This window comes from Neopelma chrysocephalum, unplaced genomic scaffold (assembly GCF_003984885.1).
Source record: "Neopelma chrysocephalum unplaced genomic scaffold, ASM398488v2 Primary Assembly neopelma1_62, whole genome shotgun sequence".
In the NCBI taxonomy this organism is placed as follows: Eukaryota; Metazoa; Chordata; class Aves; order Passeriformes; family Pipridae; genus Neopelma; species Neopelma chrysocephalum.
The window spans coordinates 541,545-557,308 of NW_020897719.1; the positions used below are offsets into that span (position 1 = coordinate 541,545).

The window sequence follows — 15,764 nt, forward strand, 5'->3', positions numbered from 1 at the left end:
AGGGCAGGTGTTACTGCTAGTAGAGACAGGGTGGCCACCAGCAGCAGTGAGCCATGGGTGCTCTTTGTGTTTGGCACCATTCAAACAAAGGTTCTTGAGCCCAGATAGGCATGGGCTCAAAGAAGACCTGTTCTTATTTCATTGCTCAGATGAGGATAAAGTGATACTAACTCACCTGCTGAAGGATACCTGGGCAGTCTGAGCCTGACAAGGAAATGCACCTAGACCTCCTAAATGTCCAGTCAATGCTTCAGTTACAGGTCAGATGTAATTCTCTTAAAGCTTGTGGCTCCCTGCATCACCCAGTGTAGGATTGCTTTGGCCATCTGACACATTGCATGATGCTGTGGTATAAGAGATGTGTGCTTCTATGAAAAGGGTCCTGGTCTTTCATAAGATGAGAGACCAATCCAGGGATGGATTTGGCTTCTACTTCCCTCTTTCCTTCTACTACCACCTCCTTTAGTTTTAATCTCTCTTTTGCTTAAACGTGTCCATATGATAATGGCAGAATCATTTGCAAAACTTCTGGGTGCATTGTGCTGTGTGTCATTGTGAGCGGTAGTTCCATATAGTAGAACATCCTACTGGAGAAAAGGGCACAGTATGATAAGAGTATAAAGTTTTAAGGTACTGTTGATGTAAACAGCAATTCTGAAAATAACACAGAATATGGTAAAGCCGCTACTACCAGTGGTGTTCCAGTGCAGTGCGTACTGGAGGAGCTGGGAAAGGCATCAGCAGGCCTTATTGGGGTAAAAAAAGATACATGCAGTGTTTCCTGCAACCTAATTAACTGACAGCTAGTGTGCAAGTCTAAGTTTATCTTAATTTCATGTTTGCTTTTCTGATCACCAGGAAACACAGCAGGAAGTAAATGACCTTTTTAAAGAACCGTGACTAATATTTCCTTGAGCGAAATCAATTTTAAACAACTAATGTTGAGCGTAGTACATGCAGTCACAAAATACACCATAAAATGGCAGAGTACCAAAAACACACGGTGCAGGCTATGCCAGACTTATGCCAAAAAGCTGTAATAGCTTCTGAAAGAGAAAATATGGAAAATGTTCCCATTCCGTAACACAGAATAACAATGTTGTCTGAACCTAGCTCATAAAGAAAGTGTTTGATAGTCACTCTTTTTATTAAAGTTTAGGTTCTCTGGGTGGTGTTTCTGATCTGGGGTTCTTGCAAATTGAGACTAAACAAATTAAAAAATGGAAAATATGGTACCTCATCACAGGTGAAATTCTGCTAGTTCACTTACCATTTATATTTCTCATTTGATCACTTGAGGGAATTTTGTGCTGTCTACTTGTATATCTTCTTGAAAGATCTGTAGGTTTTTAAAGTGTTGCTTTTTATTTATTTTCTAGTTCTGCTGCCCAGTATGGTTTGGTTGAGGTGTAGAAGAGTCTTGCCTCATAGTAAATGGAGAACAGTTCTCAACAAAACCAACTGAAAGTCACAGCTGAATTTTATAATAGAACATTCTTCTCTCTGTAGAATTATCAGTGAAACATCAAAAATAACTGTTCAAAAAAAGGGTGAAAAACATGGAGAATTAAGAAATAAAGCAAAGCCTAACAAAAATCACCATTTCTTCACATAAGAATTCAGATCACAGACACCAGAAGCTTCCAAATTTTTCTTTTCCCTCTGTTTCACTGGTGCCAAAAATATTAGAATCGAGTTAAGATCCCTAGATTGTAAGTCAAGCATTGAGGCTTGGCTGTGGAAGAGAAATGTTATTTGAACATTAGCATTCCACTGGTAACTGCCAGCTTTATTAATCTTATTTCAGTTGAGACCTCAGACTTTCCATCTGAGTAAATCTTTATGAAATGCAGTCTCTCCCCATCACTTTACCTTTTCAATAAAGGAAATTCTTGTTTTCAAGTGGAGCAATGCTAAAAGCCTGTAACGTTTTTCTTCTGGACCTGTGATTCAGACTAGTAAGTAATCTCACAATCTGAAGTTTAGATAACTTCATTTTGATGTCTGTTAAGGGTTTTATCCTTAAATAAGACTTCTTATTTTGTAGGCAGGCAAAAATAGTCTTTAGCTAGAAGTGGTTTGTAATGTTTTAATTAGGACAGGCTGTGCATTTTTAAAAGTGAACTGAATTGCACTTTCAAAGCAGATTGACTTCATTGTTTACAATATCATAAACTAGAAAGAATTAAAAAAATACCAAAAAACATCCACTTCTTTGTTGTCATACAAACAACAAATATCATTCATGTGTTGTGATGCAGCAAATCATTAGGAGTGTTCCATCTTTTTTGCAACTGGAGGAAAAATAAATAAAATAAAAAGCTTACATGTACTTTTAAATAGAGAGTCCAGAGTTCTGAAAGTATGAAAAACCTCATGTGGACTAATACTGCTGGACCTCTCAAAAGTCATTAGAGCTTCTGAACCGCTTTTCTAATGAGTAACAGTGATCCAATTAGAGGATCCTTGAAAACAATATTTGGGTGGAGAAGGGGACCTTGGCTGACTGTAGACTGCAGGAAAAAAATGTATTTCCCTTAACTGTACATAGAGAGAGAACTTCTTGGAGCTCCTGTTCCAGGAAAGGATCACAATGTCAAGATCACACTTGCATGCTTGAAAGCCACCTCTTGAAAGCAGAATCCAGTCTTGTTGGCTATACACAGCAATCTCCCTCAGTCCCATTTCAGCTGAGCTTGAGGTGTTTTCTGGAAGGATGTCTGGTGACAGGAACAGGGACAAGCTGATAGAAGGTTAGCATTGTGATGTGTTGAGCCTGATCCAGCGAGTGGAAGCAGGCTCAGCCCTTAAGTGCAGGAAATATTTTATTGTGAACTATCTGCATGATAGATGCCAGGTAGATCAATAAGGGCTTCCACTGCTTCCTGCTGTTCACCTTTGATGAGCACTGGATTTATGACAAACCCATAAACTAAACCCAGCTCATTTCATCTGCCTTGATGGCAGCTGCTGCTGAAGATAAGGCAGACTTTATTGCCTTAACTGGCTGGATAAGGAAAAGAGTTAAGAAATGCAACTTTTTCAGTTCCCTGGCCAATTTGACTGTGTCTTCACAAGAGCTTGCTTACAATATGGCTTCGAGGAGGGAGAAAGGCTTTTTTATGAAAGTATTAAAGAAAAAGGAGTGAGGTTTATTTCAGAAACAAGAAATAGAGTATGTTTAGAATTAACCTATTGTGTTGAGTGATATGTGTATAAATTCAATCCAAAAATTTAGACAGTGGACAAATTGCCTCGAGATGCTCTTCAGTATGGTCAACTCTGGAGAACATGAGCCTTAGGCAAAGAGGCCTCCCAGCATCTGAAGAGCAGTACACCAGAATGCAAAGCAGCAGCATTTGAACATTAAAACCATCGAAGGCACTAATTGCGGTTGTGACACAAAACTGCTGCTGCTTTTCTTAAAGTCTATTTTGCATGAAGGAAGTAGTTTTTAGAAACAAGAAAATAAATTGCTCTGCGGCTTGTGATTATTTGCAGTATCACGTGTGATGGGGTGCAGCACACTGAGCAGGTAAAAGGATGTTTTTCTTGAGGTGGTGACAGTTAAAGTGTGGTAGTATTGTGGGTTGTGTGTGTTGTTGGCATAGCTGAACTGGGAGTCAAAAAGCTTCAGCTTCACTCCACATGCACTCCTCCAAGTCTCTGCTTGCTCCATGGCTTTATATTCGATCATTTTCTTCTCTCAGGTTGATGACATACAAAAGGAAATATGTTCTGTTTTACAAAGCCCTGCAGACTGCTTCAGGGTCAATGGATGAAGTGTACTGTAGAGATCCCAAATTTTGAGGAGCAAGGAGAAGTGAATGATTTTGAGGGCAAGAGGACTGCTCCCTATAAGGCTGCTACTGGACACCAGGCAGGGTCAGAACTGGTGTATATGCACATTGGTTGCTGAAACGGAGCACATCATCTTCCTTATTTAAAAAGAAGGGTGGAGGAAGGGTTGGAATTTGTGTGGGAAGGGATGGTAATGCTACCTCATTAAAAATAGATAATGTCTTGTTTTATGTGGTATCTGTGGTTTAATTTCTGCCCACAGGCTTACATGCAGCCCCACTTGCTGGGAAATGAATTCACACATTTAGAGTTTCCACGGAGGGTGCAGCGCAAGGAAGTTGGAAAGAGGATGCTCTACCGTGACTTCAACATGACTGGCTGGTAAGAATGTGTCCTTCTCAGCATGGGGTCAGCCTTCTGCCCAACCAATGCCTGCTTTGTACGTGTCTTTGATTAGTGTAAACTGGTCAAACATGGAGGTGCACCCCTGCATACTAAAAGAAAAGGCATTTCCTTCTTTCAGATGTATCTTTCTTTTAGAAGTTAGTGTTTTAGATAAGTTGACCTTCCCCCAGAGCCAGGACCTTGTTTCGTTTTGATGTGGGAGTACTCAATGCAGAGCAAACACATAAAGGGGAATGCCAGGGAATGTTTCTGAAAGCTAAACAATTTTCCTGTCTTGGAAGTAGCTCTTTGTAAATTTTGGATCAGAATCTGGGCTGTGATGCCTTTGCATGCTGAGGAATGCTTGCAGAAGGGAAGAGTGGCCTCCCATACTCCAGTGCAGCTGGCCCCTGATTTGGTAGTTCCTTGAGGAATTGTTTTAGAGATGGGCTTATCTGAACAAAAGTCATAACCAACCCAAAATGAAAAGGTTTGAATGACCAACATTGACTTAAAGAAGTGAAGACAGAAAGAATGATGATTTATTTTTGTTTTGTTTCTGGCTAAACGTCGTCATTGTTTTTTATTGGTTCAAGAGGCTCCTTCTCAAGTGACTCCCACTCACTTGGAGAAGCCCTGATCTTTGCTGTTGTGAGTTCTGTGTGTGACTTATAAAGGCAAAAACCCGATATATGCGAACGGTCTTAATTTCCGTGATGTTGTGTTTTAGCCTCTGTAGTAAATGTTCTTTGAGGAAGAGAAAGAATAGAGGGGGTTAAAAAATAAAGCCTGAATTCTTGTAGGTTTGGAAACTTGAATTCTCACTGGCAACAACAGCTCCACATCACTTTTGATTTGTCCCATACTTTATAGACCATAAATATAATGATGTTTTAATGGCAGAATAATGGTCTAAGTTTAATATTATCTGGAGTGTTTGTGCAGAACAGGTAAATCTGGGAATAACCATCATTGTCTCTCATCTTGAACAGCTGCTAGTAGAATATGCAGTCTCACCCTGGGAATGATGACTTCACATTTTAAAAAGGCTACAGGCATGAGCAAAAGAATAGGAACAGAATGAGAACATTGGATCAACTGAGGACTTAGACTGCAAAACATTTGGAACATCATGAGACACTCTCCCAATTTCTGCAAAAGGAGGGTTTTTGTTGAACTCCCTGATGTCTCTGGAGGCATCAATAAAGAATGGTTTCATGTAGACTTCCAAAAGTTCTTTTTCAAGCTGTGAGATGCTATTGGGAAAAAAAAAAAAAACAACGAAGTGTAACCTTCTAGTCTGGGGGAGAGCTACAGAAGTATAATGGGCCAGGAACTTCCTGAGAGGAGGGTAAGAACAGATTTATTTTATCATAATTGGAAGGCAAGAAGAGTTTCTTCAGAGGTATGGGAGTTGTTTTGCATTTTCCCAGTTGGCTACTGGTCTGAGAAGGAAATGAGTCTAGAATGGTAAAGCTGCAACAGTGGCAGGTAACACCACAGCCCTTTTCCTATTAAACAAGAAGGACCATGAGGAACTGGAAAGAATTAAGTGATTTATGTGGGTGGGCATCACAGTGATCAAACTTGGTGGAGATAAATACAAAGAAAAGCACAAAGAGGAAAAAGATGTTTGTGCACATTAGAGGTTCCAAATGAACCATGAGAGCCATGTCAAGAAGCTCAGTGGAAGTTCTTCTTACTACCATGATTTTTCCAGACCAAATCACCAGCAGAATGTTGGGATTCATACAGAATGGTTAAAATGGAAAGGTTAAAAATTAAGAGAAGAAATAATTCTTTATATCAGTTTCTACCATATTTGTGAATCTGTGCATAACACTTCAGCATATTCAAAATGGTTATTGCATAGCTAATACTGTTTGGCATTAGAAGAAGACAGATAAGAAGAAACTCAAATTTTAAATGTAAGGAGTAAGGTAGAAGAGCGTTAGTAAGTTGAACTGGAAGATCTGATTTAAAGTATTGTTTTCCAGTACTGGTGTGTGAACTCTCTTAACTCTAGCATATAGTGGGTAGGAGAAGACAGTTCTTTTCCTGTTGTTTTTTATGAATTTCCTGAAGTGTAGGACACATGTTGATCCAGTTACAGATTCTAATACGGTCAGTGCAGAAATTGTCACCAGTTGAGTACAAATGTGCTTAGCTGCAAGCAGTTATTCTGGAATAAATGCTTGCACTGTGACTTGAAAATTTAAGTCTGAATTCATTGCAGTATTGTCCCAGAAATAGGTGGTCTGTGCCAAACAAAAGCATGTGGAGACTGTGATGAGGCTCTCGCTCCCTGCTGTTCCTTTTGACTTCTGGCTGGCAGCGGAAAATGGGGGCTACATTTTTTTCCTGAATAAAAGAATTGGAATCTTTTAACTGCTCCATATCTCACAGCTAGTGCATCAGTTACCTCTTTGTTTGGTTGCCTCAGGACAATAAAATGATGAGGGAATTGCTCTATCACCATACATTTGTCTAAATCAGAGCCCTTCTAAATAAGGATCTATTTCTTTTTGCGAAGCATTTGCCCAACATATTTCTATTCCATTGAAGTGTGTGCAGTGATCTCTTAAGCAGAGGAGAAGTAGCCAGTTACTATTTATCTAAAAGTCTGGGTCAATTTTAATGATTCAGATTGTGGACAAGACATTAGAGTTCCGGTTTAATGGGCCCTCAGAGGTGATAGTTTGGGGTGGCTGGGGTTTCCTACTGGTTATTTTCCACTTCAAGTGTTTTGCTTCTCTTTTCTTCCCTTTCTAATTCATGGATTTAACTGATGCATCAGGACAAAGTGGCCGAGGACACGTCTGTTTTGTGTTTGTTTCTAAGGACACTATCTACCATGGAGAATAAATTAGCATATATATTCCTTTTCTAGAAAATGTCAGATGGAGCTTTGGCCAGCCAGAGCTTGATCCACTAAAACACTGCTGAACTTAAATCACATACAATGCAGATGATCAATTGTCTGAATTTTTTTTTGTTCATTGACCTCATTGTGTGTTGACATCTGTACATACATGTAGAGAGATGCAGGTGATGTTAGGAAACAGCCATTCTTACACTTAATTACTGAATCCTTGAGTGAGAGAATGTAAAACACTCTCTGGTCTGATGTTTCCTCAGGAAAATGAACTGTTTTATTTTACAATTCAGGATACTATCTGTGTTTTCTATTAGAAACTGTATGATTTTTTTCTTCATTTTTATCCTCCTCCTTTGCTCTGGAGCTTTTCAGATTCTCAACAATGGCTTGGCTTGACCAGCTTGTTTGGATTACAAAAGGTTATTGTCTTTGGGTCTGTCATGATGCATTTGGCCCTTTATTTTTTCTTTCTGCTTTTTCTTTCTTTTTTTTTCATGTGAAATTTCCACACTGGCTTTGTCTCCACAGCCCGCAGTGGTAGCAGAGCTGCCAAGTTTCCCCACACATTAGGACAACCACTGATCCAGCAATGTGTACTGCATTACTGGTCCAGGCCGCCTGTAACTGCTTTGAGACTAGCCTTTCCCTTCTCACTCCATCTCTCCTACCCTTTCTCCTCTCTCTGCAGTGGCAGTTGCAATGAGAAATAACGCTGTGTTAAATATATCTAAAATAAATCCCATTTTGGTGGGAGCTGGGAGCCGCGTCTCCTGCACCCCATGTGCATTGTGGTTGAACAGCCATTGCAAAACATGTACTGTAGCTGGCAAGGCATCTTAAGAGCAGCGTCTCGTGCTGCACAAGCCTCCAAGCTGTCTCAAGCCATAATTTGCTGGCAGACATCTGTGTTACTGAGAGTATTTCACAGCTGGGTCTCTGGGCTGGGGTTTTCAGGCCCATGGCTTGCAGAGGTTAAACTTGTATCAGAGAGAAGTGTCCTGGTGACTTTGACAAGTCCTGGCAACAGAAGTATCAGGGAAGACTTAGAGGCCATGTAAGCAGAGGGTGGCTTGTGCTAAAAAGGGGGGATGAGTAACTTGAGGTAGAAATATATGGTGAGAGAACAGCAGACCTGATGATAACTGCTCCTTTAAAGGACTGCACAGAATTAGTGCTCTCTATCTCTGCCTTTTATTTAAAAGTTAAGACACAGTTGGTCAGGTTTTCTTCACTTGTGGGTAAATCCAGTGTGAACAATTTTGAAGTACTTTGCTTTGACTAGATCCTAGACACCTTCCCAAAACCTGTTTTTCTGTCTGGCTGTGTCTCTGCTGTGGCTCCTTCCAGAGTTCCCCTCTCAGCCTTCCATGGGGCTGGAGGAGTCATTCAGTGCTGCACTTAACTAAAGGTATCCAGAATGCACTACCAACTGGCATCAGCTTTGGTGGTTTCAAAGTTAGTTTTTTTTCTCCTCCTTGGAACAAAAACAGTAGCCTTTCTACTGCTTGCACTGAAGTGGAGATTTTTAAATGTTTGTTTCCAGATCACAGCTTGAGCTTTTTGACTTGATCTTAGCATGGCAAAAAAGCCCTGGATAATAAGTCCATTTTTTGCCCTTATTTGTTGGTGGCTTCCTTTGCCCTCTGGGATCACACAGAGTTGAGCTACACACCATCAGAAATTGTCTGAGTTGGTGTAGTGCCCACCACACCATGGACTAAAGCCCAAGGCAGCAGCGAGCAGGGGAATTGGGCACTGCCTCTGAGTGCACCGTCTTTGCGGCAGCAGCGGAGCCCTTGCCAGCTCCATGTTCCCGTGTCTGGTGAGGGGGTGCTGTGGCACACGGGGTTTCCCACCCAAGGGTCAGCCGGTGCTGGGGAATCACCCGCCCGCATGATTTATTCCAAAGCAGGGAAGCTGGTGCCCTGAGGCAAGCACTAAGCAAAACCCATTTTATTCTAGAGTCAATATTGTCCACTACCTGGAAAGCTGCCAACCTGCTCTGTGCTCGCCTTTTTCTTTCCAACAGGGAATGTCTTTCAGCCTCTAAGCATCTGATTAAAAAAGCAACTTCACTTTCCAAGCCGTTTTATTTTGTTCGGGATGGATGCCTTTTGCTTTCATTGTGCAGTCTGTCTTGCTGTCTGTGGCTCACAAAAACCAGGCTCTCATTAATCACTTATTGGGGATCCAGAATACCCTGGTGAGAGCCAATGTGCATGTTTTGCTTAGTAATGTGTCAGCTGATTTGAACAAATATTGCTAATGTGGCCACTATCTTTATTGCTGAGCTCAATGTCCTTTGGCAGCACATTCAGGTAGCCTGCCCAAGGAGTGCCTGAGCAGGTTGAGAAATGCCACAGAAATGCTTTATAGAGCTGGTGCCTATGCTGCACCCTCCTTTAATATAAATTGATTTATTGAATCAAGCACAGAAGCCCTGCTTCAGAAACCTCAGGCTACAGTCTCTGGAGAACCACCTAATAAAACAGCCCCAACTGACATTCCTCATTAGCTTTTCCACTGATCCCAAGGCAGTATTTAAAGTGACAGTGTCCCTCTTTTTGGCCTGAATTTATCTGCTGGCTAATGCCTGTGGGTCTAATTAGCTTAGCATTATTAGTCTTATTCAGATAAGCTGTATTTCCTAACAGCTTGATTCCAACTTGTAAAAAGTAATTGGAAGTCTGCAAACCTGCTTGATTGAGCCTTTTAGCCAAATTCATGTAATTTACAAAAAGTCATCCATCCCCCCCCTTTTTTTTAATTGAGCTTTTTTGTGTAGTGAAACCTTCTGCTGAAATCCTGGCTGTATTGTTGTGTTCAAGACCTCAGCCATATCCTTTGTACAATCACCAGGGAGAGATCAAATTTTAATTTCATAATTACTTCACGAGAAAGCAACCTTTTCCCCAGTCATGCCTGGTATTAATTTTCTTCCAGCAACTTACATTTTCATAATTTAATGATTATGGGACACCTTTGCAGCACTGGGCCTTTCTGGAAGAGAGAGAGAGAAGATAAAATTTTTGCAGCAGATACCATCCATAGCCACTTGCCTTGGTTTTTGTGTCTCTGTTCTTGTTTCTCATTGTGAGATAGCCAGGAATAGGAGGGGACATGCCTCTTTGGTGCACACAACTAGAGCAGCTTGCTGGGTTGTGCCTGGGTGTCTGGGGCACAGCTCTGCGATGATGAATGGCTGTTTGCAATGTGCATGTTATGCATCTTTTCAAGATTTGCAGCCCTTGCTGCAGGAGCAGCAGGAGGTGAGAGCTGACCTGCTGTGTACAGCACGTCTCCTGACAGTGACAAATGGCTCTTTCCCCCAAGTGTGCACATGCCACAGGAGCTGAGCCAGTGTCTTTGGGGCAGGAGAAAGCAGAAACAGGGAAGTAATAGTGCTGCAACAAAAGAGAAAACCTAAGTCTGGGGTAAAGCTCTTTGTAAATAGCCTCTCTGGGGCCAAGTGAGAGCAACAAGAATGAGGTTGGTCTGAGTCATGTCCTGCAAGAGCGTCTCTTTTTGGAAACAGTGCATCTAAGACCTATCCCTGCACAGCTGTGTGTCTCTGCTTGGACTTTGCCTTGGCATGAGATCAGGTGCCACATATGCAAGGGCAGACAAAAGGCCCCTAGTCTGTTTTATCTAAAGGAAACTAAACTGAAATTAGGTAATCTTCAATCTGAAAGCCCAAGCAAAAACAACTCTTCCTCCTGGTAAGGTGAATTCTCTTTCCTCTGCTCCCGTTTTCTCTGGCTTCCTCATCTGCACAAATTTGACATAGCCTCATCTGAGTCCTTAGGAAGTCTTCATTCTTTCCCTTGTCACCCAAAATTGATTTATAGCTCTGCTTCTGGCTGTGAGGAGGCCCTGTGCTCCTCAGAGGAGTTTCCAGCACTGCTGTGGGATGATGAAGTCTCTGCTTGCTGTGTCTCACTGCCCGCCCCATCCTACGCTGCAGCTATCTTTCCAAGAAGGATTTGCTCCATGATTCCTCCTTAATAGCAATCTCCTTTGCTTCTGGAGGATCACAGCTTGCAAGTGTGGAGCAGGCACTGAGTTTAGTATGCAGCCTTTTTCCCATCTACCTCACCAGATCCTTTTCACAAGAAATGCAGCAAAATACAAATTTACAAACAGGTTTTCTCTCCAGCAAATGCATTAAGCCCATAAGGTGTTAACAGCCCGTTTGCCTTACCCCTCTGTCTCCAGAGTAAATTGCTAACAAACTTTCCTGTTTGTCTTCTAAAAGTAGAAGAAATGAAGTAAATGTTAAGAAGCACTCAAAAGACTGTGGCAGAAGGTGGACCCGCTTGATGTGATGCTGTAGGATCTGCACACAGTTTCTGTTACTCAGTAGTGGAAGCTCAGCAGGTGACAAGCAGTGAATGAAAGCACTTGCTCTGTCCCTCCCAGCCTCCTAAGCACAAAAGCAGCAAGGGAGAGTGCTTTTTAAATACTTTCAGTTAATTTTTTTTCCTGATTTGTCTTTTTTGGGGGCAAGGACCTCTATAGATGCTTGAGATCCTTGACCATCCTGTCCCTAGCTTTTCCTCTACCGCTTTCTTGTAATGCTTCATTAGAGGTGAGTGGACTAAAAAATCAGCCACCCTCTAGGAAGTGCCTGAGAAAAGATTCTGGTGCTTGAATCTTTTAAATGGGCTGGACAAGATGGATAGTTTGTTTTGCTTAGGAATTACTTCCACAGGAATACACAGTGCTGGTGCTCTCTGAAATACAGACTCCATCTTACAACTGTACACAACAGGGAAGGCTCCAGAGCACACGTACCAGTCTGATTTGACACAGCCAGAGATCATATGTGTATATGAGTCACGCTGAGATACTTTAATTTTTTTTCTTTTTTTTTTTAATTTGTAGGTGGATAGACAGAACTGGGATTTGCAAAATGAAGCATTATACAATTTCAGGTTCATAAGAAGGGGTTTCTGAATTTTTTGGGGAATAATGTGTGTTTTAAAACTTTTATGTCTTTTTTACTTGAAAGAAGCCCTATGAGAGTATCTTGGTTTAGAGTAGATCTTCCCCTAAAAACTGTTTTGTGCACATGTACATGCGCGTCGGTCTTTAATTGATTTGGGTTTGCCATCATATTTTCTCTTAACAAACATTGCTATAGTTTGTGTGCTTTTATTATCTTGTTTATTGTAATTTTGCTTCATTAAACTATGTGTCAGAAGAGCAATAGGGGAAAGATACCGAGATGCTGGACCATTAGAGCTAACCTACCTAGAGGGTACTTAGAATCAGACAGTGCTGTCTGGATTTAGAGATCCTGACTCTGCAGAAGCACATGCGTAATGATATTTTTTAAGATTATGGCTGGGTTGAGACATAAATTGCATAATTTTCAGTGGCTCTGTGCCTAACCTGCACTACACATCTTCTTGATAGTAAGCACTACACTAGTTTGATGCTCATAGTTCAATAGACAGTACAGATAACAGTTCCTTTTGGGCTGGTGATTTATTTTGGGCTGTTATCCAAAGGGTGAGTTCCAATCCACTGATTCCTTGTGTGGGAGGGGAAAAAATGAAAGAGTTTCTATCAAGTTTTTTGTTGTTTGAAGACTAAAACCTGTTTTTCTGTTGATATGACCAAAGAAAGTTGAGCTTGGGGAGGAGGTTATTTGGATAGTTGGGGTAGTTTTGTTGTGAGCTGGGTTTTTTGGGGTGAGGGGGGAGTGGGGTCAGGTGGAGGATGTTTGGGGATGGTCCTAGGTTTGGGGTTTTTTACAGAGGTAGCAAAGTGGTGCCAGAAATACATGAAATCTACAAACTGTCTCAGAGATTCTTTTATCCTTGTACTCTGTATGAACTAGGACTGTATGAAGCAGTAGTACTTTCTCTTGCTTGCTTGCCACACGTGGGTTTATTCTGTGCTTCAAGCTAAAGCCCTTTGATGTTGATTTTTTTTTTTTTTTGCTCTTCCTTAGGTTTAATTCTCAGTTTACTGTCAGATGTCACTAGCAGAGATGTGAAACACAGGCAAACTTTCTAAAGCCAAGTGCCATGGAAAAGCAGAGCACAGAGTCTGGATTCCCCTGTCATGCACAGAACTGAACCTTCTAGGTCAGGGGTAGATTGTCTTTTCACCACCATCTGTTGTGCGTGGGAATGCCAATGCAATACTTTTCATGACCAGTAACCCTACACAGTTTGCTGTGAAATAAAATATAGTATGGATTTGGGTTTGGGTCATCAACAACTTCTACTCTTATGAGAATTTATATGTGCTTTCAGAAGGCAAATTTTAAGAATAAATTTTATGACAGGAGAACTCATAAAACGTAAGATATTATCTAGAATTTTGACTCTGAAATTTGCATGTGGGAGCTGACCAGTTTTTCAAGTTCTGACCCAGCAATATGCAGGTAACTTTGATAATCTTTTATTTAAAGAGTGCCTAAAGCACTGCTAGTGACTTCAGCACTGTAAGAAACTTCTTCCATAGATTGTGTTGTGCATTTAGCAGCTTCTGGTGATTTTTTTTACCATGCATTTAGAGCAGATTCCAGTTAGCATATGAGTAACATCATGTCAGTCCTAGTTCTTTTGTTCTGACATCTCTTTTGGCTCCTGGTGCGATTTGGCCCGGTTTTCCAAAATGTTGATCCTGAGTCCAAATGTAACTTTGTGGGTGGTACATATGTCAAGCCCTAGTTCAGTATTTTTGGACAGCAGTAACATTTCATAATTCTTTTGAAATGGAAAGAAGAAACAAAGTTAACTGAAAAAAATACAGCTAGATTCAGCTGGGTAGAAGCTTGCCATTTCTAGTGCCCCCTCTGCTCCCCCTGTTTTTCCATTTGGAAAAATAGAGGTTTACGTGGCAGAAGCACTTAACAATATTTAGGCTCAGTCAGGCCAGGAAGCAATAGCATTGCGTTGTCTTTATAACCTTTCTTGTCATGCCGCGGTGGCCACCTCCTGGGGTGTGGACCATGAAGATAAGGGAGAGTGGAGGGTTGCAACATTGTGTTTTTAGAACAGTGAGCTAGTTTGAATTACCCTGTAGGTCCAGCTGGAAGCTTTGGAACATGAGTAGTCAGGGATAGTAAAATTTTGCTCCGCATTCAAACGAGGGTATTCAAGTTAGTCAGTGAGGCAGAGATGTTAGCTATTCCCTCTTGAAAATAAAGGAAGGAACAAGAGCAGAGTCCATGACTGACTCATCCTTCCCAACAAAATGCTATTCCAGGATTTAAACATCAGGGAATTATTATCATGTTGGCTACTTGTAGTGTTTTGTACCTCTTTGTTTGGTTTAAGAGCTAATTTATTTGCCATCTCCAGTGCAAATTGCCACTTAAATGCCTTCACTGTATTGTGTTTTGTAGAGATGCCCAGGTATTATGGTTATATACTAAGATATTCTTAACTACACGATCTCCCATAAAGCACCCACTGTGTTTTGCAAACCTCACCTGGTTTTGTTTTGGGATTTTGTACATAGTTATGTTTTGTAGTATGGAAGGGGAGTCCTCCACTACTGTTTCTTCTATGTATTTTGGTTGCTTTTCCCTTTTTTCTTGCCCCTCCTCTCACGCCCAAAACCCTAATATGAGCCTTCCTGTGATTACTGGGAAATGTAAAGGTGGGGCTTAAAGGTCTGTGCTGCTCTCATTAAGCCCGAGGCTTGCCTAGGTGATGCAGCGTGTACAGCTGTGTAGTACAGCACCGTTTATTGATCACAGGGATATACCATATTTTGGTGAAGCAGGGGGCAGTTCAATTACATTATAGGATTTCACCCTTAATTTTTAATTTCCTGCTGGTTTATGTCATGGTCTTAACATTGCTTAAACCTGATCAAATGTGACTCCCCAGAGCTTAAGCAGCCAGCCTGGAGAGCTGGGGAGCTACACAGCAGAGGTTGGCGGTGTTGACAGGGGACCTGCCACAGCACCTTCCTTCCTCTCACATGTCCCTTCCACTTCTGTGGAGAGTGCTCGCTCCTGCACTGGGGATGATTTTGGTATTGCCCCAGGGACTTTGGGCATGGATGAGCCAGGAGGGAAGCACAACATACAGGGAAAGGCTGAGGAGGGACAATTTTGTCCTATGAAGGAAAGCATGCCCCTCTGGGGCAATGTGCTTTAATGAAAGAGGTACCCCAGTACCTCAGCTCAAGTATGTGTTACACAAACCACAGGACTCTACAGCTTATGAGAGTGACTGTCATCTTTTTTTTTTTTTTTCTCACTGGCAAAATTGCTAACCTTCTCACCTCATCAGTGTCAACAGCTGGATGTGTAAAAGGTAGAGTATGCAGGTATGCAGTAAACAGAATCAGAGCATGAGCATTTACTTCTCTTGTCTCTTGTCCATGGGAAAGCTGCTGTGAAATGTGAAACCTCTGACAACCTTGACTGTTGCAGTCAAGGTCAAATGAGCACTAAATATCCTAGGACTCTTCAGCACATGAAGCTTGTCTCGGTTTAAGTGGTCCTGGAAGGTGAGAACAGGATCAGAAAGCTGTCTCACGCCATAACTGTGTACATGTCCTGTTGTTGCTCACCTTTTCACGTTAACAGTGTGAATATAGGCATTGATTAGTTTCTTGATGGGTTTGGGGTTGTTTTGTTTGGGGTTTTTTTTTGGTTGGTTGGTTGGTTGGTTGGAGTTGATTTATTTATGACACTGTATTATGGTATAGCTGTATATACAATACAATA

At 41.4% G+C, this 15,764-nt stretch overlaps 1 protein-coding gene across 1 annotated transcript in view; it reads left to right on the top strand.

The window, feature by feature from the left end:
- Positions 1 to 15,764, top strand: part of PPM1H (protein phosphatase, Mg2+/Mn2+ dependent 1H) — a 130,780-nt gene that overhangs the window by 93,350 nt on the left and 21,666 nt on the right. Inside the window, exon 6 of the mRNA XM_027682161.1 lies at positions 4,064 to 4,182. Within this exon, the coding sequence (XP_027537962.1) occupies positions 4,064 to 4,182 (119 nt within the window). The remainder of the gene's footprint in view (positions 1 to 4,063; positions 4,183 to 15,764) is intronic.